The sequence below is a fragment of the Ctenopharyngodon idella genome, chromosome 21 (assembly GCF_019924925.1).
Source record: "Ctenopharyngodon idella isolate HZGC_01 chromosome 21, HZGC01, whole genome shotgun sequence".
Lineage (NCBI taxonomy): Eukaryota > Metazoa > Chordata > Actinopteri > Cypriniformes > Xenocyprididae > Ctenopharyngodon > Ctenopharyngodon idella.
In genome coordinates, this window is record NC_067240.1 from 15689201 (window position 1) to 15714095 (window position 24895).

The window sequence follows — 24895 nt, forward strand, 5'->3', positions numbered from 1 at the left end:
CACCATTGGATTTTGTTAAAAATATCTTAATTTGTATTCCAAAGATGAACGAAGGTCTTACGGGTGTGGAACGACATGAGGGTGAGTAATTAATGACAGAATTTTCATTTTTGGGTGAACTAAGCCAAAGAGAATAGGCCTAAGGTAATGGATATGCAACAACATTGGTTTGGAAACTGGAAGAGTGACATTTCTGTATGTTAATATGACAAACATGAAACAAATAAGCTTTTTTCTTTTTTTTTCTTCTTTTCTTTTCTTATCTTTTCTTTTCTTTTCTTTCTTTTCTTTTTTTTACCCCCCCCCCGTACAAAAAACAAATCCCCGCCAAAATTTCAGTTCCTAATTCAAGGCTGGATTTTACTACATTTCTCACATCTGCACTATACTTGTGCAGATGTGAGATCATGTCTGAAAACAGCTGCTAATGAGCCATTTGACATTAAAGCCCTGGAGAGGAGCTTTGAGCCACCTGCAGTGAGCTCAACAACCAATCCCTCCTCAGGTATTAATGATGAAAACTGAAACACTTAACCACAGCTTCAGTTTCTCTCCTGATGCCACAGTCCTCTTGGGTGGGATTTCTATCAGGAGGGACATGTTAATCTGGTGTGCAAATATTTATTTTCTCACTAAAATAAAATAAAATAAAAGTGGAAATGCCAAAATGACACTTTCTTCAGTGATGGAAAGAAGGAGTGCAATAATTGCATGTGCAATATTAAAAGTCTTGTCTCTTCACAGATTGCAAACAGGAGGAGGAGGGCATGGAAAACATCACCTCAGACCCCAGGATCTTATACTGTACAAATAATCAGCATTTTTTATATTTTATTGAAAACATCTTCCATTAATTATCTTCTTCTGATCAATAATTTATTAATGATATATCTGTCTGTTGAAATGGCACTTTTTCACAGATCATAAAAGCTCAGTGCAGCTCATTGTGTTGGCAGGTATCACTCATAAACTATTATGCATGACTGAGATATTCAGCTGAAGGTCACACCCCATGATGCCTGTGACTTGCCTCTTCAGCCCAATATGGGGGAGGAATAATAGCTAATTATGAGAGGAGGCAGCTTTTCCCATCCCTCCACTCCTTACTATCTCTTCATTCAGTCCTGCAGGGCGTAATGTGTACAACAAACTATCAACGATAACAAGACGTTTCTTCTGCTAGCATCACGGATAAATCTGGATCAACGGTGGTAAGTCATTTCGATATATAAACAGCATGCTGTATTAAATATATAAGTTTTGTTTTTGTAGAAACATGATTTATTTCTTTTGATTATCTGCAAAGTGAAATCTTTAAAAAGGAAGATACATTTTTTTAATTAAATTTGTTATAGCAATATCTAGTATGCACTGAAACTGTAATATAATATGATGAACGGTTATACCACATTTATATTGCATTGTAATGCACGGCATAATTCAAATTTTGGTGGTGCATAGATTTCCATATGAAAATCTATGTACTCTATAACAATGATAACCATTGTGCACAATCCATGAAAAAAAATGTTGAATGCTCTCGAAACTTTTAAAGATTTTGAAAAACTCATAAACCGTTCCTTCAATAGAACATCTGAAAACAACAGAAAATTATTGTTCAGTTTTTTAAGCTAACAGTAAATTAAGAATTATGGTAGTGTGAAAGTGTTAAGTGCGTTATATGACTTTATATTAATAAGTGAGCAGATTATTTGTGCTCTCTAGAGGATTTCTGCACTCCTCTGTTTCTCCTCTCCCACTGAGCCTCATCCAAAACACAACCAGCTGAGACCCAGCAAAACAATTACTGCAACTCTGCAACAGAGATGTCTTTAATAGCCTGGAGGAGCCAATAGCATTGTCTTTTTAGGGAACTAAAACATCAGACATCTGTAGAACTGGAGTTGAGCTGTTATCTTCCAGATGAATTTACCTGGACTCTCCTGGGGTTTGTTTTGCCGTATTCCTGCAGGGTTAATTTGGTGTCTACAAGAGAGCAGAATGTCTAATAACATGGCCAAGATTGCAGATGCACGAAAAACAGTGGAACAGTTGAAACTGGAGGTTAATATTGACAGGATGATGGTAAGACACATTTTTATACCAAAGTGTTTTGTTACACTCTAAATGCTGGGTTAAAAACAACCCAAGTTGGGTTGAAAATGGACAAACCCAGTGATTGGGTTGTTTCAACCCAACGGTTGGGTAAATGTTTGCCCAACGTGCTGGGCAGTTTTATTTAACCATATGCCTGGCTTAAAATTAGGTTGGAAATTAAAAATCAGACACATAATTACTAGACGCAATAATAATAATAATAATCAAAAGGTGAACATTTATTAATAAGCAATTTAATAAATGTTTATTGTTTAAAGCTGCAGTCTGTAACTTTTTTTGGTTAAAAATTTATCCAAAATCAATTTTTGAGCAAGTACATAACCAACCAGTGTCCAAAACTGTCTCCTTACCTTAGCCCGATTCACAACGGTAAGCTTGTAATAATGTTTTATAATTCAGGTGGTACTGGTGGGTTTTCGTGGGAAATTCGAGCATGCAGCCGTTCGTCTTTGCGTCATTACGTCACATCTATAAACAGAAAGAAGGAGTCCCAGCTAGTAGGCTATATCATGTGAGGATGCTGCAGGTGGCGGATCATTTATAGCCTTTTCTCACATCAGCTGCAATAATTACACTTATCATTTTGATGGCGGATTGTAATCCAGAAAGGTCCAAATGACAATCATCAGTCACAACTGGAGATTCACCCGTAGTCAAAAGCAAAAGACTTCGGACTGTGGAGTGGCTACAGATATTGAAATCTATAGGTAACGCTAATACACACTAAATACACAACGTCACGCAATGCTGATGTTGTTAACATTAACAATTTGAGAACAAAGTATAACAATAATAATTTGCACGGTTTGACGTGATCCGAGCTAAGCGATCGTTAGATGTGATCACCATTGGCAGCGCGATTTATTGTAATGTTTTTTTTCTCAGTTGGTCAGAACAAAAGCGGCAGACATGTTACTTGTTCAGATGACATTTTCCGGTGAAAATTCTTATTCAGGTCATACTTCAAGATGTAGAATCTGTGATTCCGAAGTACATATCCACACCAATGTGGTGATGGATAAACATTAGATTCATCCGTGCTGATGCACAACCCACGTAAAGATGATAATTCTGCAAATAACTGCAATTGCAGGTTTCAAACAGAGATGGCGACAAAGAGGCAAAACTTACAGACTGCAGCATTAATTATTATTTATTAAACTTATAAATAAATGTTCATTTATTATACATATTACTAAATGTTAATTTCCAACATATTTTGTGTTCATTTTATGTAAGCAATACAGTAATTTTCTAACAATAGTTGAGTTAAATAAAACTACCCAGCAGTGTTTGTCCATCTTCAACCCAATTTGGGTTGTTTTTAACCCAGCATTTTTTAGATTTATTCATTAAAATATACAAAAGCCATTTAAAATTAAAGGGTTAGTTCACCTAAAAATAAAAATTCTGTCATTAATTACTCAACCTCATGTCGTTCCAAACCCATGAGACTTTCATTCAGCTTCAGAACACAAATGAAGATCTTTTTAATGAAATCTGAGCTTTCTGTCCCTCCATTGACAGCCTATGCAACTACCACTTTCAAGCCCCAGAAAGGTAGTAAAGACATCATTAAAGTAATTCATGTGACTTCAGTGGTTTAACCTCAGTTTTATGAAGCGACGAGAGTACTTTGTTTGTGCAAAAAAAACAAAACAACATAATTTAAAACTTTATTTACAAAATACTGATCTCCAACACGTGTTCATGAGAGCACCACGACACATGCATGTTGTGTTGATGCGAGAGCAGACATTGTTGCGTGAATGTGCATCTGAGATTAATATTTTGTAAATAAAAAAATATTTTAAAAAAAAATTAAAAAGTGTCTTTACTACCATTCTGAGGCTTGAAAGTGGTAGTTACATAGGCTGTCAATGGAAGACAGTAAGCTCTCAGATTTCATTAAATAGATCTTCATTTTTATTCTGAAGATAAATGAAGGTCTTCATGGGTTTAGAATGACATGAGGGTGAGTAATAAATAACAGAATTTTCATTTTTGGGTGAACTAACCATTTAATGAGAAATTATTTAAAATAATTTACATTTATTAAAGGCGTAAAAGAAAATGGGTTGTTATTCCTGGATGTATAGTGTTGGCTTGTATCTCTTGGCACAGGTATCTAAAGCAGCAGCTGAGCTGATGGCTTACTGCGAGGCCCATGCGAAAGAGGACCCCCTGGTGACCCCCGTACCATCCTCAGAAAACCCCTTCAGAGAGAAAAAGATTTTCTGTGCAATTTTGTAGTTTTTATTTTTAGACCACAAGGTTTATTGTATTATTTTCTAGGATATTCCTAAGACATTTTTCGCTGATTCCCCTACATCTCCTTATATGTTGTAGGCTACTACAAGAACTGTGATATTTCAGGATTCTTTGTGTTTTGTAATTTTCATTCATCCAGGTCATTGTATAAATTACAATTTAGACTTTATTGATATATTATTTTTCCTCATGGTGGCGCTACAGTTTTAAAATGTCAGTTTGTTAATCGTCATTCACCCATATAGCTGTGTTTGGTGCGGTTGCTTAGCCTACAACAGCAATAAAACAAGAGAGAGCAAAGTTCATTCTTAAGCTTTGTTTGTTATGTCCTTGTGTGTCAGCTTCCGTGAACGGTTTATACATTAACTTCCAATACATTCCCTGTACACAAATTCATCAATAGGCCTACCTGCATACCTAAATAGATTTCTTTCCCTTTTCTTTATTTTTGTGTAAACTACCCCTTTAAGACTTATGTATTTTACAATGCCATAATTATTTTAATTTAAAAAGTTATTAATATTAATATATATGGCAGTATGAAAGCAAATAATTAAAAACAATTAAATTTAAATAATAAATTTGAAAGCACCACCATAAGTCCTAGTTGGCAGTGCCAGGAGCAGGTGGGCGGGGACAGAGTTACCCGTTGCTGTGTGTCAAGCGCAGGAGGGGCGGGGTCATATTTTATAACGTAAAGCAGGTGAGCAGGTGCGCTTTTTGCAGACAGGTAACTAGGATATTCCCATCACCAGACCAGCACAGGAGCACTGGGCACCCCGCCGTGACAACACAGGCCAACGTTCAGGTACACAAACATCTTACACCTTCAACCCTAAATGTTCATCTTTTGGTAGCCTAATAAAGTTATACAAATTCGTATAGAGATTTATTTTATAGACTACGTGAATACTAATACAGCACAATCTCGAGCTCAAACAATCATTTAGTTTGTCTAGAGGCGACTTTTTTTTATTATTATTATTAGGCTAGTTGTAGGCCTACATTAATTACTTTTAGCATGGTAAATAGTTTCCGCCAAATGAGTTACTATAATTAATTGTAGCACTTTACAATAAGGTTTTATTAGTTAAAATAACTGCTTTTGTTAACATGAACATACTTATACAGCACTTAATCTTAGTTAATTTCAACATTTACACTCAAAAGTTGTAGGCTATTTGTTAGTTAATGCAATGTGAACAAACAACTGTATTTTTATTAACTAACATTAACAAAGATTGATCAATAGGTAACGTAGGCTTATATTGCTCATTGTAAGTTCATTCTACTGTTGTTAATACATTAACGTTAACAAATTTTTTGAGACCTAATAATAATACCATATTATTATTACTACTCATTATTAATTACAAATCTCATTCAAACAAGCAAGAGATTTTCACACACACACACACAAAAAACTTTCATTAATTTTTTTTTTTTTTTTTTATGAAAGTGGCGCCTTTTAAACAGTAACAGTAACTAAGCGTTATAGGTATTTTTTATAGCTACTTTTATACCTATAACGTATTTTTATACCGAAACTGTGGTTACCAATGAGAAATTGTTTCTTAGTGGTTTCTATCTAAACTAGTGCGCAGAGACAAAAGTCAGCTTGATTCATTGTAAGACAATAAACTCTCCCACACGCGCGTGAGTAAATAAAAGCGCTACTTACCTACCGAGAAAAACTTGATTTCCAACCATCTCACTGACAGTACACTCCTGGGAAGAAGGAAAAATACCAGGGCTAAGCCAAAAATGGCAAACTATTTAGTGGTCTTTTAATGGTCTTAACCATTTTAATCACTAATCACTGGTCAGGAAATTAGCAAGAATTGTACAACTGTATATTAGCCTAAATAGCCTTCTCCCCTACTTGCAGACAGTTTTTACAGGAATAAGAGTCAATGTTGTTCCACTTAATGTTAATGGCTTCAAACAGTTCATGAGTAGTTAAAAAATGTCTCCCGGTTAGTTTGAGTTTAATATGAGACCAAATATTCAGGCCAGAACATGAGCCTAATGGACTTGTTCTCAGTCCACTTTTTGACTGGCAGGAGCATTGTCTTGTTAAAAAATAACATCTGATCATCCCTCTTTTAATGCCTTTTCCAATGTGAAAGCAAGCCATTCTGCAATATTCTCCTGTACTTCACAGTGAAGTACCAATACCAGCATCTAAAAAGGCTCTCCACACAATGACACCTCTTCATGTTTCATTGTAGTAGAGATGCATTTATTATTATATTTCTCAGCAGATTTTCAAAGACACCGTTCTGGAGCATCACCATGCAACTCGTGTTTCATTGTGATCCATCACTCCACACACAAATTTCTCGTATTCATGCCAAACACTTCATTCTGTCTTTAATGTTTTTTCTAATTTCCTGACCAATAATTTGTGGTTAAGACATTTAAAAGTATAGCGTTTAGCCATTGTTTGTGCCCAGGAGTGTAGTTGATTTAACTGTCAAGACAAAGGTAATAGTGGCAAGGAAAAAGATGCTTGAGATTTAAAGGTGTGGGGATGGATGGAAGTATTTTGTAGTTGATATGGATCCCAATAGGTAACCAGATATTATGAGCATTATAACTATACATTCCTATCAACAAAATGTTTCATATCTACATATTTATTTCTTTAGTTAATGATTATCAGAGAGGACCTAATTGTCTATGATAGCTTTAAGCAATAAAAGCTTATCATAGTGGACTTTGGTTTGCATGACACAATGACTCGCCAACAACATTCCAGTCTTTTGCTGAATCCCATTTTCATAATAGTAGTATTATCCTATTCTTTTATTTCATATATATATATATATATATAATTTCATAGACATTGACATATTTATATTTTTGCCTTTAGATATATATTTATATATTTTTTCATCCTTGACTGTTTTTTTGTTTGTTTTTTAAGGGGCAGAATGGCCAACTTCAAGGGACATGCACTACCTGGGACATTCTTCCTGCTGTTTGGCCTGTGGTGGTCGATTAAGTACCCTTTCCGACAGATACAGAGAAAAAAACAGAGGCAACATGGAGACAGAGATAGACAAATGCAAAATGTACTCTTCAACCGCATAGACTTAATTGAAGGAGCTCTGAAGATCTTTTTTGCATTTGTTGGTGAGTTACAGGTGCAGTTACAAGTAACATTCTCTGTACTCTTAAAATGAACACATACATTATGCATTATATACATTATAAAAAAGATTTGCCTTCTTTTGTGATACACCAAAGGAGAAGTTTGGCAGAATGTCCGAGCAGCTCTCTTCCATACAAAGTGGATGGAGACAATCTCTGAAAAAGACGAATAAAGTGTCATAAAATCTGTTCAAACTCGTGCACAATACAATAAGTTCTCTGAAGCCATATTATAACTGTGCTAAAAGTCACTATCGCCTGAAAATCTGCTTTGAAAATCCCTTGACAACTATGATCACCTTTCACTTACATTGTTTGGAAAAGAGCAGCTTGGACATTCTTTTAAGTAGCTCCTTTTGTGTTCCACAGAAGAAAGTGACACCTTTAAATGTCATGAATGAATTGCCAAATTCTTGATTTACACTAAAATCTCTCTCCAGGGATCATGGCGGAGCAGTTTGTACCTGATGGCCCTCATGCACATCTGTATAAGGATGGCTGGGTGAAGCTGATGAATTGGCAGCATAGCACCATGTACTTATTCTTCGGTATCTCTGGCATCGCAGACGTTCTCAGCATGTCTTCTCGCCATGTGCCAGTTGGTCTTGACCGTCTCTCCCTTTCCTTGGCTCTCTTTGTTGAAGGTATCAAGCAAAATGAACCTTTAATTAAGCAAATATGCAGTGATAGCCCACCATTGTCCTTGCTGAGGATGTAAATGTCATGGCTTTTCTCTTCCAGGGTTCCTTTTCTATTTCCACGTCCACAACCGTCCTCCTCTGGACCAGCACATTCACTCTCTGCTTCTGTTTGCGGTGTTTGGTGGATCCGCCAGCACAATGTTGGAGATGTTTAAGCGAGATAATGTGGTGCTGGAATTTTTCAGGTGCAGTGTAGCCATCCTACAAGGGACATGGTTCTATCAGGTAAAGACAACATATCTCAACCTCACAGGTGAAGAAAATTAACCACTTCATTTGATTCTGAGAAAAATTAGAAAATATGCGAGTAATGGAAATATTCATAATATTTCAGATCGGGTTTGTGCTGTATCCTCTGAGTGGACCAGAGTGGGATCTGGAAAAGCATGACAACATTATGTTCATCACCATGTGCTTCTGCTGGCATTATGCTGTGGCTCTACTGATTGTGGGCATCTGCTACTGTGGAGTTTTTTGGTGAGAGGACACTGTCATTTTGGATGAACCAAAAAGTTTCCACTGACTTTATTTTGCTTACGTTGTGCCCATGATCTTTCCAGGTCTTCAAAATGGTGTGATGGAAGACAGATAGGCGACATGGAGATGGGCCTCAGAAAGTGTACTGCCTCGGACTCTGGCTCCCAGAAGGCTTTGCTCCAGGAATCAGATGAAGAGTAGTCGGAGCCTTGATGACTGCCAAGATTGAATGCGCTGAATGCAATCTTTTTGCCTTTTTCTATGCTAGCAAGCTGTCTTCCATGAATTTATGTTTGAATCATTTCACTGCAAAAGATTTTCGTGTGCTCAAGCTGAAAATATCCCATCAAAATGAACTTGTAAATAATGTGGTTGTCACAGGTGTCAGAAGCACCTGGAAAAGGATTTGCCAAACCAGAGGGGGAAAACAGATCATGATATTTCAAACGCATGCATGTATGCCATTCACTCTGAAATGCCTGTAATAGATGCATAATAGCGCATTAAAATGTTTTATAATATAATTCAAATGAAGAATACACAAGCATATAATTGTTTGCCACTGACGTTGGATGGTCAGCTTGATTCATGTTACTTGCCACATCATGTAAATGAAGTGGCACAAAGCAGGCAAATGATTTGTTTTACATATACACAATTCAACCCTGGATTGCAGTACACAACGCCATTCAGTTGAATGAACGTAACAGCTGTTTTGATTTGATTTGTGTAGCACAATCATTTATTTATCACAATACAAAGAGTGGCTACAGAATATTAACAGTATTTGTTAAATTACATTTCTTTATGGGAATTTAAGATATAAAAAGCATGTCAACATCTTCTAGAGAAAGGCCATTCACTTTAACCAGAATCATAGTCTGATACAAGTCATGCACAATTGTTCACCTGACCTTACTTCCCTGTTTACAATGGACATCATATCAGCATCCAAATCAGACTTCCTTGTGGGAACTTGCAAAAATCAGCAAATATTGGAAACAAAATGACAGAAAAAGCTGCGTCAGAACAAGACCGGTGCTTCGAATATGACACCACTTTGCCCGTACGCAACTTTAATGGGACATTTAAGCAAAACTTTGTGCACATGCTCTTTTTGTTTTGAGGTCTTTGAATCTTTATGATGGATGTCTCATGTCTCATTGAGGGTCTGGGTTTGTTTTTGGTGAGGGTGCAGTAGAGACCACCACCGTAGACACTGTGGATTTCGGAGAGCTGGCGGCTGTGCGCTGTAGCTGCTGAGCCGGTACTGTCTGGATTCGAACCTTGGGTAAAGAAACATACTCAGTTAACACATGTGTATGGTTTGGCTTGTAAGACCAGTTTTAGTTTGTTTGGGAGTCTGATGAGTCAACCTGTGTGGCCTGTCCCTGTTGCTGTAGCTGCTGCAGTTGTTGAGCAGTTACAAAGCTGACCGGCTTGTTCCCAGCAATCAACTTGGTGCCTGCCGGCATGGTAGTCAAGATAATGTTCCTCCCCAGATTGCTGATACTAAAAACAGAAAACATTTTTCCCAAATCCAGATTTCAAATGATTGGGAACATGAAAAACCTGTGAGGGAACTACTGAACTACTGTTTGTTTACTATAGCTATATTAGATGATGAAACAGAATTCTCACTTGGTGCTAATGTTCCCTTTAAGTATAGGAGTAGTGACCACACTCTTATTTTTCAAAGGTTGGCTGAGGACAGATAGAGGCACCGTGATCCTCGTGGGAAGCTTTCCCTGAAAAGAGCAAAGTTTCAAACGTCATCATAACAGGCAATTACGCATAACAAACACTGGCTCTGTTCCAAATCCCAGTGAGCTTTCTTCCTGTCTACTGCATTGACAAGAAGCATCCTAACTGAAATGAAACCCAAAATTTGTAACAGTAGGTGGCGATAAGTGACTGTTAAAAAATGTATTTGTCATTGAATTATTCATTCAAGAAATCTATTAAAAAACGCTGATTCATCCAGTAATGAACCAAGTCAAGTCTTTATGAATGAATCATTGAATTCCAATTTAAAAAATAAATAAATAAATAATTCAAATGCATTAAGGGTGCAGTAGGTGATCTGGAAAATGCTAACGTTAGCCTGCTAGCATTGAAAGCATTACAATCCAAAGCTACACCTCCTTCAAAACACTCCACACACATACACAGCTGCTCTCTGCAAAGCGTCACCAGAGACGGCGTTAAACTACCTCATGTCTCAAAAGCACATAACATTACAATAATAATGAACGTAAACAACTTAGAGAGCTTGTTCCTGACTGCTGCAGATTCATTTCGGTGTTGATACTGTTGACATGAAAACGCATAATTCCGAGTCTGAGGACGTGAACAGCTCTGGTTAGAATATCACGGGTTGCCATCTCTTAATTACGGTAGTTATAAGCTCGTTGTTTTGCTTGTTTTGGCAGCTGTTTGTTTGCAGTGCTTTGTGACTGATGTCTGTCTACATAAACTCTGCATAACATGAATGCAGAATGCTGACAGGCAGGTAGGACATCATATTATTTAATTCGGACTGAATATAAAGATTGGATGAACATTTTAGGGTCCTACGCCTTCCACAGATGATATACATTTGTAAAAATACATTTAGATCGTTTAACATAGTGATTGCTATCAGGATATGAGGAGACTTTCATCCAGTTTAACAAAAAATGTTTCTGTAGAGAATCACCTATTGCACCTTTAAATATATCTTAAATAGACTGCAGCAATTAACATTTTGTCAGAACCCCTAGTAAATGACATGTTATATTGTTTAGTTGTCATTGGTTTTGAAAGATACTAAAAGATAAACTTACAGCTTGTGTGGCTACTACAGTAGCACTAACCGGCACCTGTCTGACTGTGGCCGTAGCAGTGCCAAGAGAAAGCGTAGAGCCTGTGGCTGCAGGTCCCAGTGTCACGCCTTTGGCCCCTCCCACTCCACTGGTGGCTATTGCAACAGTGGCTGCCCCCGATGATACCGTGACAGGCTTTGTACTTGTGGTGGTTGTGCTAATTGAGACAGTCTGACCTTGTTTCTGAGGGATCACACCAAGGTTTGGCACTATTCGAATAGTGGTTCCTGCTTTAGAGTCAGACGAGGTGACGGTTGAGAATGTACGGGCCTTGGGGTCGGTCATAGTGACAGCCAGGGCCGGCATGAGGCGGATGGTCGTGTCACAGGCGGCCTTCAGCTCCGGGTGAACCTTTACTAGGGTGGCAGTGCCTGTGGCAGGCGCCTTGGTGGCCAGGTTCTCAGCTGTTGTGGATGCAGTGGTGTTCGAGGTAGGGGGTGAAGGCTGGGATGGAGACACATGTAGTGTGGCAGAGATGCTCTTGCTGCCTGAGCTTGTGGCACTGCTCAGCATGTCTGGGGTGAGTTTGACAGTGGCCATTGGAGATTTAGTGAGGGTGGCCATCATGTCCGGAGTGATGCGAAGTACCGTCTGACCTTTGGCGTCAGTTGTAATTGAGGAGGGGGGCAAGCGGAGCACATCCTTGCCCTGAATGCGTAGGTTAGTGGCGGTGAGAGGGATCCCGGCCCCACTCTGGGTCTTTACACCTAACTGACCACTGATTGCAACCTGGTTAAAACAAAAGTGAGGGAGATTTGACAGGGAAATAAAATATCCTCGGTTTATCATACTGTGTTTTAATTAGGGATGCACTGATTAATTCTAGCCAATAATGATAAGTCGATAATTATTATTATGCCATAATTATTAGCCATTTACCAATAACTGATAAATGGCTAATATATTTTTTTAATTTGTATTTTTTCCCCCCATTATATAAGGAAAACGTACAATGACCGATATACATTTCTACAATAAAATAAGAAAATTAACATTAATATGGTTACAAAATTGTTACCAGATATATACAGTATGGACACTGAAATTGCAGTTCCAACAAATTTATTAATAAAATTTTTAAAAATGTTACTTTTTTTCCCCCTATTTTTTGCTTTTTAAGTCCTGCACCTGATCACAATTTGGGTTTTGGTTGTGCACACCTACTTCGTATTTATTATTATTATTATTATTATTATTATTATAACAAGATATCTAAGCAACCAATACTGGAAAATAAATTCTTTATTTTTTCAAATGTTAAATATAAATGGCTAAATTTAAAATTGTATACAATTTTTACTAAATAAATAGAAAATAAAAGACTTTTTGCGATTGAAGTTATTAGTGTTTTTAATGATTAACTTTAAATGAGCATTAAAGGACAGCAAATGTAATTTAAATGTAAAATAGGGGAAATGATCATGTATGATGTAGATATCCAACATCTGATAGAGATATAAAAGCATTTGTTTTGTTTTTTTTACATTAGCCAATAAACAATATGATACTGATATATTGTGCATCCCCAGTTTATACCATGTGTAAACAGAGTCTGATGCATTCTGAGTCAGTTTGTACCTGTTTGATAATATTCTGGCTGCTGACACCCTGCAATACAGCAGGTGATGTTGGGTTGTGTGCCGGACTGGCAGGGGAGCTCGTCTGAGGTTTGGTAACTGTGACAGCAGATGCAAGACCTGGAACAGTAAGACTGGCCTGACCCCGTGAAGCCTGCACCTGAATGGGACTTCCTGCAGACTGGCTTCTTAGTGGTAGAGTCACCACTGCCTGTTCAAAGGAAGACAAACAAGAATGTGATCCATGCATTGTCTGTTTGTAAGAGTACACTGAATACACAAACATTATTGCTAGAGATGCTGTAGTGCACCTGTGTGATGTTCTTTCCATGCGCCACAGTGACCGGCACCCTGATGTGGTGAGGGCTCTGGTGCACTAATGTGGCCGTCTGGCTTGCAGAAGACGTTGGAAGACCAGGCTGGGCAGTGACCACTCGCACCTGAGGCAGAGAGCCAGTGGCAGCCGAGTGTGCCACTACCCGAGTTGCTGGCTGCGGAGAGGCCTGCTGGGAAACCTGTGGACCTGGCTGACTCGCAGACAGCAACGTTCCTAACTGAGGCATGGAAGGAGGAGACACCAACAGGACACTGCAGAGAAGAAATTATGATCGTCAAAGTCAATATACAAAGAATGGAGCATGTGACTGATGATGCAGTTGAATTTCAGCCTTGTGTTGCATTGTCAAGGTGTGGTCACATTAGCAAAATTCCAGTCAAATTCACAATTCAATTTTCTTTTGTCAATAGTGTAGCAATGCATGAAGCACTGCTCACACAAAAGTCACTTTCAAACCAAGCAGCTTCTGTCAACACGGTGAAGCCACATGACCAACTTGAACCTGTTGTAAAATCTGCATGGGAAAATCTTTCGCCCTCACACAAAATACCCGATCGTGTGGATTCCTATTGAAATGACTGGATTTTGCACATGAAAACTTGCAGAACAATGCTAAATGTGACATTTTTTTTTTACATTATATTTTTGTGCTTTCTGCCTTTACTCGATAGTACAGATGAAAAGAGACAGAAAGTGATAGGAGGAAAGAGATCGTGAGACTCGAAATCGGTTCACCCGAAGCCCTGTTGAGCCACATGTCGGAGCGCTGCCCACAATGCTAAGGTAGTAAAGGTTTATTAAAGGGTTAGTTCACCCAAAAATGAAAATTCTGTCATTAATTACTCACCCTCACATTGTTCCAAACCCGTAAGACCTTCGTTCATCTTCGGAACATAAATTAAGATATTTTTCATAAAATCCGATGACTCAGTAAGGCCTACATTGCCAGCAAGATAATTAACACTTTCAATGCCCAGAAAGGCACTAAAGTTCTATTTAAAACAGTTCATGTGACTACAGTGGTTCAGCCTGAAATGTTATGAAGCGACGAGAATACTTTTTATGCACCAAAAAAACAAATAACGACTTTATTCAACAATATCTAGTGATGGGCGATTTCAAAACACTGCTTCATGAAGCTTCAAAGCTTTACGAATCTTTTGTTTCGAATCAGTGGTTCGGAGCATGTATCAAACTGCCAAAGTCACTCCCACCAGTGGTGAACCATTGAAATTTCCAAACACTTATGATGTAACGATGCCTCGTTTGCTGAAATTACGTGACTTTGGCAGTTTGACACATGCTCCGAACCACTGATTCGAAACAAAAGATTCGTAAAGCTTCGAAGCTTAATGAAGCAGTGTTTTGAAATCGCCCATCACTAGATATTGTTGAATAAAGTCGTTATTTGTTTTTTTGGCGCACAAAAAGTATTCTCATTGCTTCATAACATTAAGGTTGGACCACTGTTTTAAATATGTCTTTAGTAGCTTTCTGGGCATTGAAAGCGTTAATTAATCTTGCTGTCAATGGAGGCCTCTCTGAGCCATCGGATTTTATGAAAAATATCTTCATTTGTGTTCCGAAGATGAACGAAGGTCTTACGGGTGTGGAACAACATGAGGGTGAGTAATTAATGACAGAATTTTCATTTTTGGGTGAACTAACCCTTTAAAGAAAAAAAAAAAAAAAAAAAAAAGTATTTTGTACCTGTAAAACACAAAATTTAAAAGGACAGTTCAACCAAAAATGACAATTCTGTCATTTCCTCACCTTCATGTTGTTCCAAACCTGCCTGACTTCAACAGAAAAGAAAAGATTCTGAGAATCTCAGAAGCATAAACATTCTTTGGAATTTTCTAATTTTGGATTTCCTCAAGAGTTCCATAGAAGAATGTCAGTCATACTGGCTCCGCAAACACATACAGTGAAGATGATGACAGGATTTTCATTTTTTGCTGAACTATACATTAAAGAATTGTTTACCCACAACTGACCTGGGATTGGTTTTGACGGGTTCTGTGGCGCCTACTTTGGTTGGAGTAGCTACCGTGGGAGGAAGGGGTGATTTAGGGGTTCCAGGGGTGCTCGGTGTGGGGGTGGAGGGAGTTTGAGACAAGCTAGTGGATGCAATGGACACTCCTTCACTGCTTGAGCTCTGGCCAGCCTCTGCAGCACCATTCTTACTGCCTGACTCCTTACCACCTGCCTTCTACAGTACATACACATAAAAACATAAACATATGCAACAGCTCATGCAAATTAGCATGGCCCAACAGTGATGCTTTACATTTCAAATTAGTGGGACAACAATGACATGAGTGAGTGTAAAAGAACTTACAGGTTTTGGTGCTGGTTTGGGCTTCTGCTGCAGAGCTTTCTTGGCTTTAGCAGCTGCGGCCTGGGCCTGGTGTATTCGCTCTGATCAAGAAAGATGATTTAGTATTTTTTTACCATTAAAGGCAGCATGCCAGCTTTTTACTCATATTGCTTCATTTGCATAGTTATTTGTAAATCAGGAAAAAGTGATCTGGTGTGCAGGGCTATGTCTCTCAGCTGGGGACTTCTTATTGTTGACTAAAACTAAAATTATACATTAAAAAAAAAACATTTTTGGTAATTGAACTAAGCTTAAACATAATAAAATATAAATATTAGATGTTTTTAACTTTATTTCTGTTAGCTGCCAAGGCAACATGTAAACAAAAAACACGTTTTTAGGTTTAGGTTTTTAAGTAAATAAATAAAATATTAATAAAACTAATAAAAATGACAAAAGCACATTTACTACAACAAAAACTTAATTGAAAATAAAATGAAAACTTAAAATATAACACATAAAAGCTCATTTAAAATATTTTAAAAAACAAACAAATAAATAAAACAAAAAAAAACAATAGTATATTATTAATACTGATATTACACTGGTCATATCTGACTTTGCAGGTTCATATTTGCCAATAGCAGAATATGGAAACCTGATACGGTCTGCTATTCTCTGAGTACTAAACCTGTTCTACTTGTCTGGCATTCATTATGACACACACATTCTGCCTGTGGCAATGAAACCTTTTGACTTTTTGAGTAATGCACATGCATCACTAGATGGGTCACAGGGTTTCTTACCAAACTCCTCCTGGCTCCGGTCCCTGTGGAGGTAGATCCACAGCTTGCGGCCGATGTCGTATTTCACACAAGGGTCTTTCTCGTAGTGCAGCCGGTCAAGTGCACCACTCACCACAGTGTTCACCTAAAAATGGACAAAATGTGTGAGAGTGTAACAGTGACTAATGTGTTATAACTGTAAATACGACAGCATGAAACATGTCTGACCTGAGCACTGGTGACATCAGGGGCTAGGAACTGGGAGTCCTTCAGTAACTCACAAATCTCAGCTCTGGTACCTTCTCCGTTAGGAAGCCTGGCAGCAGCATCTCTTACTGTGTTGATGAAAAAAAGAAACATGTTGATTTTCTTTATTTGAGCTCAATTGAAAACTGATGTTGCTTTCTGAGAATAATTAAAGGAATATTAATAGTCACCTTCATGGCGTTCCAAACCCATTTGAGCCTCTATCTACTGACTGAATTAAAGAAACTCAAATGAGTTTGAAATTACCCATATTCTTTTTTGGGTGAACTGTCCTTTTCAATGAACTGATATTAAAACCAGACTCTCATTTACTAAACTATATGACATCCCTAACAGAACTGCAAAAGAAAGAGCACCCAGTGGTTACCAAGAGATAGTATGGTGACGTAGGCCGGTCTGTCGGAGCGTAGCAAAGAATGCTCTCGTGCTTTATTGAGCGACGTCTCCTTGTCAAAAACTCCCTTGACTGGTCCCACCACAGATTCAAAGCCATGCATTCGGTAAGTGAAGGCTTTATGTGGCTGATCATAACGTTGCTGCTCCTAAGGAACACGAATATTTCAATGACTGATGTAATAATAACAGACTACATTCCACAAGCAGCACAACAATGTAAAAAATATGCAGCGACAGGACGCCTCCTTAGGGTAGGTGAGACTCAGGCACACACCTGCTCTTGAAAAACATGCCTTTCCTCTCCTGTACTTGGCCTCACCACATAGTCAGTCCACCTGATAAAGAGTAGAAATGACAGCATGAAATGACATGAATGTGTGCATCGGTCTCAACCAAAAAGACAAAGGAATTGTTGTTTGAATATGATGCTTATGGTTAAAGCTGATGCTGATGGTCTTATTTACTCACCCTCAAGTTATTGTGCTGAACACAAAAGAAGATATTTTGAAGAATGTTGGTAACCAAACAGTTTCTGGTCTCCATTAACTTCCATAGTATCTTTTTCTGTACTATGGAAGTCAATGGGGACCAGCAACTGTTTGGTTATCAACATTCTTCAAAATATCTTCCATTATGTTCAACAGAAGAAAGAATTAACATAAGGGTGAGAAAATAATGACATTTTCATTTTTGGGTGAACTATCCCTTTAAGTAAACAAACTGTAATCTACTGTCAAACTCACACTCTGGGTGTTGGAGGAGTGAGTTCTGCAGTTTCCTCTCCTTCCTGCTGTAAAACAAACACAGAATCAGGAATCAGAGAGTGTGCCCTTACGTCATCATGAAAAACTTGAAAGCCGTTTACTACCTTGACAATCACATGATCCTTTGACTCCAGCCATAACTGGCACAGGGCACTCAGATCTTTGTCTCCATCCTGACTTGGACCTGCACATATCAGTATGAAGAAATGTTAGTGGCTTTGACACGCACGAATGAATCAGTGTATGAATATATGAATTTACAAATCATCTAAAAAAATTCTGATCTAAAAGATGCCTGCTGAAATGCAAGTTAGTTTACAAACTAATATTCTGATCATTTTCCACCCAAAAATAATTACAGTATACACTACTGTTCAAAAGTTTTGGGGCTCTTTTTTTTTTTTTAAGAAATTATTACTTTTATTCAGCAAGGATGTATTCATCAAAGTGACAGTAAGAACATGAATAATGTTACAAAACAATCTGTTTAAAAAAAAAAAAAAAGTGCTGTTTGTTTGAACTTTTCTATTCATTAAAGAATCCTGAAAAAAATGATGGTGTCCACAATAATAAGAATTGTTTCTTGAGCACCAAATCAGCATATTAAAATGATTTCTGAAGGATCACGTGACACTGAAGACTGGAGAGCCTTTTTTTTTTTTTTTTTTCTCTCCATGTTGCCAACCCCAAACTTTTGGACAGTTCTGTATATAACCTTCAATAATTGAAGAGCCTATATTTCCATGTAAAAAAAGATACAAGTAGAGGAAAACAGGGTGATCATCGTACATATCCATTTCCACTGCTGAGAGAGTTCCTTTAATTCCACAAAAGGTATGAAGCCAGTAGGCAGAGCCATCACACCAGCTGACAGGAAACAGAGATACAAAGCATAAACCTAAATATCAACATGCATCATTCAATGTATGATTTGTGAATTAATGGCTGCATCATTAATAGTTTTTCAGATTCAAGAATACCTTTGCTCTCTCCAGCGAGAAACTGTAGAGCAGGCACAACCAACTCTGACCAGCAGGGGGCCATAGAGAACCATGAGTTGAGTGCACTGGCTGGAGATGACTGCCATTGTTGGACTTTCTCTTCCAACTGAGAGCAACGATAAGAGGAACAATCACAGCACTGATTTCATCTTATGTATATGCAATGAAGACAGTGAAATACTATTAAACACACTTCAGCCATTTCTGGAAGATTCATTTAAAACATACATGAAAAGTCCTTCAGTACTGTTTGGGAGCTTCCCAGGATGCACCTCATGAAGAAGATTGTAATTTATAACATAGTTTTGATTTTTAATTTTTTCACTGCATAATTCCCATACCATACACACTACCCTTCAAGAGTTTGAGGTCTGTAAGTTTTTTTTTTATTGTTTTTGAAAGAAATCTCTTCATTTGACCAAGGCTGCATTAATTTTATTCAGAATACTGTAAAAACGGTAATATTTTGAATAATCATCATAAATAAAAATAACTGTTTTCTATCTGAATATATTTTAAAATGTAATTTATTCCTGTGATGGCAAAGCTGAATTTTCAGCATCATTACTCCAGTCTTCAGTGTCACATGATCCTTCAGAAATCATTCTCATATATACCTATATAAATGTCTTTACTGTCATTTCTGATCAATTTAATGAATCCTTGCTAAAAGTTCTTTAAATAAACTCTTACTATTAAAATCTAAGTATCAAACTTACTATTAAAATTCTCACTATATATCAAGACTTACTAAATCTTACAATTGAAAACTTACTATATATGAAACTTTTGAAAGGTAGTGTCTCTGTATAATTTTTTTGCACAACTGCTACCATTTGTGTCACTGAACAGTTTTAATGACTTCAATACTAAACAAAATAGGGATAATAATAAACAATTGAACGGTAACACTTCACAATAAGGTTCATTAGTTAACATTATTTAACTACATTAACATGACCTAATAATGAACTGCACTTCTACAGCATTTATTTATCTTTGTTAATGTTAATTTCAACATTTACTAATATATTATTAAAATCAAGATTTGTGTTTGTTAGTATTAGTTAATGCACTGTGAACTAACATGAACAATTAACAGCTGTATTTTTATTAACTAATGTTAGCAAAGATGAACTAATACAGTAACACAAGTATTGTTTAAGGTGAGTTCATGTTAGTTAATAGTTATTGTAAAGTGTTACCAACTGACCAATACTGTATGTATTTATTTATTTATAGGTGCTGTATGTACCGCGGAGGATGTTGCTAGACTTTCCAGTCTGAGGATGTCCTCAAGCAAATGAAAAAAGCTCATGGTTATCTCCTCCACTCTGTCAGGGCTCGTCTGGGACTCGTCTATGGGCCTTTGGTACAAACGAAACAGATGAGTTCAAGGTATTTAAATGCTGAGAGTTTTGAACAAAGTATTTTATGTACAGTAGAAAGACCTACTCTTCTTTAACAGTTTGTGGAGGAGCAGTGGGGGCATCAGCAAGGCCTGAGTTCATGGAAGCTGCCGACATCTGAACATCACAGACCTCCTCCGATTCCATTTTAATAGGGCGCATCTTCTTCTTCTTCCTCTCCTCCTTTATCTTCTTCTTAGGTAGGGCCAAGTCAAACATGGCTACAGGCCAAAAACAGACATAAATTCCCACCTGCTGCAACGATTCATGTATCTTATATTGAAGAGAATAAACTAAGCTTATCGTTCTCACTTGGAACGGATCCTTTTCTGCCGATGTTGACTCGTGACATGATATCACCAAGATGGAGGTCGGAGGTCATAAGGTCAGGGTGATCCTAAAAATTACATCAAAAAATAAAATCATTACTCATACAAATCGTGTCTTCTAGTGCAAATGTTTTCAATCTTTTAGATGTCCTAGACACATATTATATGATCATCCTTGTGTACACGAGACCCCCATTCTAAAATTTAAAAGGCAGCTATATATTTTCATGTATAAAGACCCAACTTATACTGTGAAAAATATATGATATAAATGTGTAAATTATTGTTTGGAAAATAGCACTAGCATTGTACTGTTAGATGTATTATTTATTCATTCTAATCCTTTTTTATTCATTTATGTAGTTAGTTAATTTAACCTTATTTTTATTATTTATTTATACATTTTTTACACTATTTTTCTCAAAACTTTTCCACAATGTAATTTTGCATATGCTTTATAAGGGTCATATCATGGAATCCAGTCCTCTCTCATCACTTAAAAAAAAAAGAAAAAAAAAAGAGCTTAATGTAATGTAAAAAAAAACAAAAAAACATGCTGTATCTTTAAGAAATTAAATCGTCCCACTTAAAAATTACCATTTATTGTAACTTAGCTGCAGAAATGGCTTGTTCTGCACTTTTGAAACTTGGTGATGCCACAAGTTTCTTAAAGGTGCAGCAGGGAAAAAATTAAACGTTTTATTCTAAAGGCCAGAGAGATGGTGGGAAAGGTTACAATAAACTAAAATATGACAAAAACTTTACTAACATTATAACTGGATCTCAAAGGAGGGACAATAAAAAAACTAAAAAAAAACTACCCCTTTAGGCAACTTACTGGCTGTCGTTTTCTTTTCTCTCTGTGTCTTTGCAGCATGGCTCTTAGTTCCTTCTCACCCAGCTCAGGCTTGTCTACATGGAAAATCAGCTTTAGGTTCTTGTAACTTAATATCTGGTGAGCTTTAAAAACAGCTTTAACTGACCTCTGGTTTTCATGTCCTGAGTAGAAAGGCTGGGTAGGACCCTGAGAGAGACAGTTGGAGTAGGGGAGGAGGGCGACTGAGGAATAGGCAACCAAGAGGCTGTATCTGTTTACATGAACATAAAACCATCATATTAATCATCATTACATGAACATATGATGGTGCTGAAAAAGTTTTCACACTGCATCACACCCACCATCTTCATCAGATGACACATTACTGTCCCCACACTCTGTTTTCACATCCTTCTGTATGTGAGCCACTCGACGTCTCACCCTCTGCTCCAGCATCTCCTTATGAGAGGGGACAGGGTACCGCCGTTTTACCACAAGCTCAGGTCCGCTGCGAACCGCCAAATCCAGCAACTCCTACATTACAAGAGAAAAACACACATTAGTAGTAGTTTACATAGAGTTACAGCAGAGGTTGCACCAACTAGTCGATTTCTTTTGCCACTACTTGCTGTGTCAGGTCTGTGTCAACCAGTCGTGGATCACATGACTTGTAAGGCAACAATGTAAGGCTGAACACTGTTACTGACAATCGCTATTTTGGCTGCGTGAGATTCTCCAGCTTTGTTGTTGTTGAGCAACCAAAGCGCGAACTGTTATAGCTCCGTCCTCTTCTGGAAAGCGAGCTGGGAGCAGCAGCTCATTTGCATTTAAAGGGACACAAAAAACGGTGTGTTTCCGTGGGGTATTTTGAGCTGAAACTTCACAGACACATTCTGGGGGCACCAGAGACTTATATTACATCTTAAAAGGGGCATTATAGGTCCCCTTTAAGAAACTTTTCTGATTATTATCACTGTTGAAAACAGTCGTGCTACTGAATTTTTCTGTGGAAAAAAGTTCAAACAGCATGTATTTGAAATAGAAATCTTTTGTAACACTGTAAATGTATTTACTGTCACTTTTTCTCAATTTAATGCATCCTTGCTGAATAAAAGTATTAATTTCCTTAAAAAAAAATCATACTGACTTCAAACTTTTGAAAAGCAGTGCATATGGTGAGATAAACATCGACCATGTAACAGACACTAAATTAGATCTTCAGTGACTCATTGTACCTTTCTGGAGACCAGGATCTGCTTGAGTAATTTATGGTAGTACTGCTGAAGAGAATAGATGTGCCTTTTTTTCTGCGATTTGGCACAAAGTTGTCTGTACTTGACAACTTCTGGGTTAAAGTAACCATCTAAGGAAAGAAACAAATTAATATGCATAAAGTTTTATTTTTATAAATGAAAATATTAGGATTGAAAATAAAAGGGAAGGAGGGTTAACCTCTGAAGAGCTTCTGGGCAATGTGCAAGGGGTTTCCGAAGAAGAAATTCTGGTTGTTGAAAAGATCGCTGATGATGGTGTTCTGCTCTGAGGTGTTATTCTCTGAAAACTGAGGCAGGAGTTGACGAAGGTGTGTCCGCTGAGCATCTGTGAGAACATCTGTCCATGTGCTCTCACTCATCACCGAGAAGAAAATCTCTGGCTGCTCTCACACAGACACATATGCACACAAGATAAAGAGATGTTTAGTTTATACTTTCAAATTTTCATAAAAATGGTGGAACTATCACTGGAACTTTGTAATAAGAAGTGCTGATAACTCACATCCTCCAGCAAATCTTCAGGAACCCGAACTCTGCAGTTTCCCAGCATGCACTCTTCCATCACACGACCATCCTGGTCCATTCCAGACTCCAGTGGGTCTGTTAACATGTGATCCAGTGCATCCATCTTTACCTAACCCTTTCACAGCAGCAAAAGCGGGATCTGCAGGTTTACAAAATTAAACATTATGAACAAAGGAATTCTAAATACCTGCAAAGGCTAAAGACATTTGAAATGCACTAATTTTGAATTTACTACTTAACTTACCATTTTTATTTATCCTAATTACATTTCTATATTTCACACGACTGTATTATATACAATTTGTGGTAATGAAATAAATGACAACAAAAATCATACTGATCACCCTGCACCCTGTCAAGGTACGTTAGCATGTTAGCTTGTGTATTACTTTTAAGGGCAACAAAAAAAGACGAATGTAAAAACAGAAAAACTGAACAGAAAAAAAATATATATAATTTCCCGTGAAGGTATACTGACATCTTGTACGTTTGCATTTATGACAAAAGACAAATGTAATAATTACACTTGATAGAGACATCTTGATGCTGCTAATTCTTCTACTAGCTAATGCAACAAGCTAACAGTCCCTTTCAGCTTTTACATCTATTATGGTGTAATTAAGAAAACGTATCGTTTTCACTTATCTATTTTATGCATATCAGGGAAATGTTTAAGGCATCTTACCATGAGTGTTGGTTGAAATTAGGAATGTATATGCTAGCTCTTCACAAGGGCGGTAGGAATAATAACATTGGTGCACATTTCCGGTCTGTCGTGTAAACTTCCGTTCACCTGCTAAAGGTTTTAAAAACACCAATATGGTGCAAAACACACACACAATACACAATACAAGTACACATATTCCTGCATAAATAAAGATATAAACAAATGTGCAAGAAGATAAATAAATAAACGCACCAATCAATGTGTGTGTTATGAAAATGTTAAAGGAAATGCAAAATTAATAGTTTAAATTTTATATTCCTGTTTTTTCTTCTTTATTTTGCACTGCACCTAGCGGCAAAGATGCAGCATCGCGCACAAGCAAAGGTTTTCGTCCACATGTCGTCCCATTTAAAATGTAATATCATATTTTATATAATAGATCTGTTATAATATCGTGAGTAAACAAGTGGACAAAGCTCAGCTTTGACTTAATTGCTGTCAGAAGAAAATTTCAAAAATGAAATGAAAAACTTAGATATAGACATAGATTATACACTTGTTCAACCATCCACATTCTTTGCATAGGATAAGATTCATCCTCCATATGAAAATACAAGTTTAATTATAAATTAAATTTTATTTCTAAATAAATTTTAAATAAAGAATGCAAATATAGTAATTGCAAGCCCATCTTTACAGTTTTAGGAGATAAAGCATTACATAGATATCATTTTACAATATGTACACAAAAAAATAAGATACTTTAAGATATTCACTAATCATTATAATAACCTCTTCAGACTTTATTTTTTATTAAATTATTTATATGTTAAATTCGCT

The 24895-nt window shown here is 37.1% G+C and overlaps 3 protein-coding genes across 4 annotated transcripts; 2 read left to right on the top strand and 1 right to left on the bottom strand.

Annotated features, from left to right (window-relative positions):
* The first annotated feature begins 852 nt into the window (after positions 1 to 852).
* On the top strand, positions 853 to 4694 carry gng8 (guanine nucleotide binding protein (G protein), gamma 8). The gene is made up of 3 exons (XM_051877969.1): positions 853 to 1211; positions 1973 to 2085; positions 4243 to 4694. The coding sequence occupies exons 2-3, from the start codon at positions 2002 to 2004 to the stop codon at positions 4369 to 4371; spliced, it is 213 nt and encodes a 70-aa protein (XP_051733929.1). The 5' UTR covers positions 853 to 1211; positions 1973 to 2001; the 3' UTR covers positions 4372 to 4694.
* Positions 4695 to 5050: 356 nt separating this feature from the next.
* Positions 5051 to 10718, top strand: tmem45b (transmembrane protein 45B). The gene is made up of 6 exons (XM_051878049.1): positions 5051 to 5197; positions 7319 to 7527; positions 7986 to 8189; positions 8287 to 8471; positions 8581 to 8723; positions 8807 to 10718. Exons 2-6 carry the CDS (start codon positions 7326 to 7328, stop codon positions 8922 to 8924), a joined length of 852 nt encoding a protein of 283 aa, XP_051734009.1. The 5' UTR covers positions 5051 to 5197; positions 7319 to 7325; the 3' UTR covers positions 8925 to 10718.
* nfrkb (nuclear factor related to kappaB binding protein) lies at positions 9437 to 24158 on the bottom strand. Of its 2 annotated transcripts, none has more exons than XM_051878048.1 (26): positions 24074 to 24158; positions 23366 to 23527; positions 23042 to 23243; positions 22825 to 22952; positions 21952 to 22123; positions 21756 to 21860; positions 21611 to 21684; positions 20756 to 20840; positions 20490 to 20664; positions 20290 to 20401; positions 19014 to 19140; positions 18823 to 18900; positions 18138 to 18217; positions 18013 to 18056; positions 17544 to 17604; positions 17241 to 17415; positions 16835 to 16941; positions 16628 to 16751; positions 15843 to 15922; positions 15499 to 15713; positions 13476 to 13752; positions 13166 to 13375; positions 11549 to 12316; positions 10365 to 10471; positions 10100 to 10235; positions 9437 to 10009 (listed from the first exon to the last, which is right to left on the bottom strand). In XM_051878048.1, the coding sequence occupies exons 2-26, from the start codon at positions 23489 to 23491 to the stop codon at positions 9884 to 9886; spliced, it is 3894 nt and encodes a 1297-aa protein (XP_051734008.1). In that variant the 5' UTR covers positions 23492 to 23527; positions 24074 to 24158; the 3' UTR covers positions 9437 to 9883. The 2 variants fall into 2 exon arrangements, with proteins under 2 accessions (XP_051734008.1, XP_051734007.1); XM_051878047.1 differs by having other exon boundaries at positions 18013 to 18059.
* Positions 24159 to 24895: the final 737 nt, after the last annotated feature.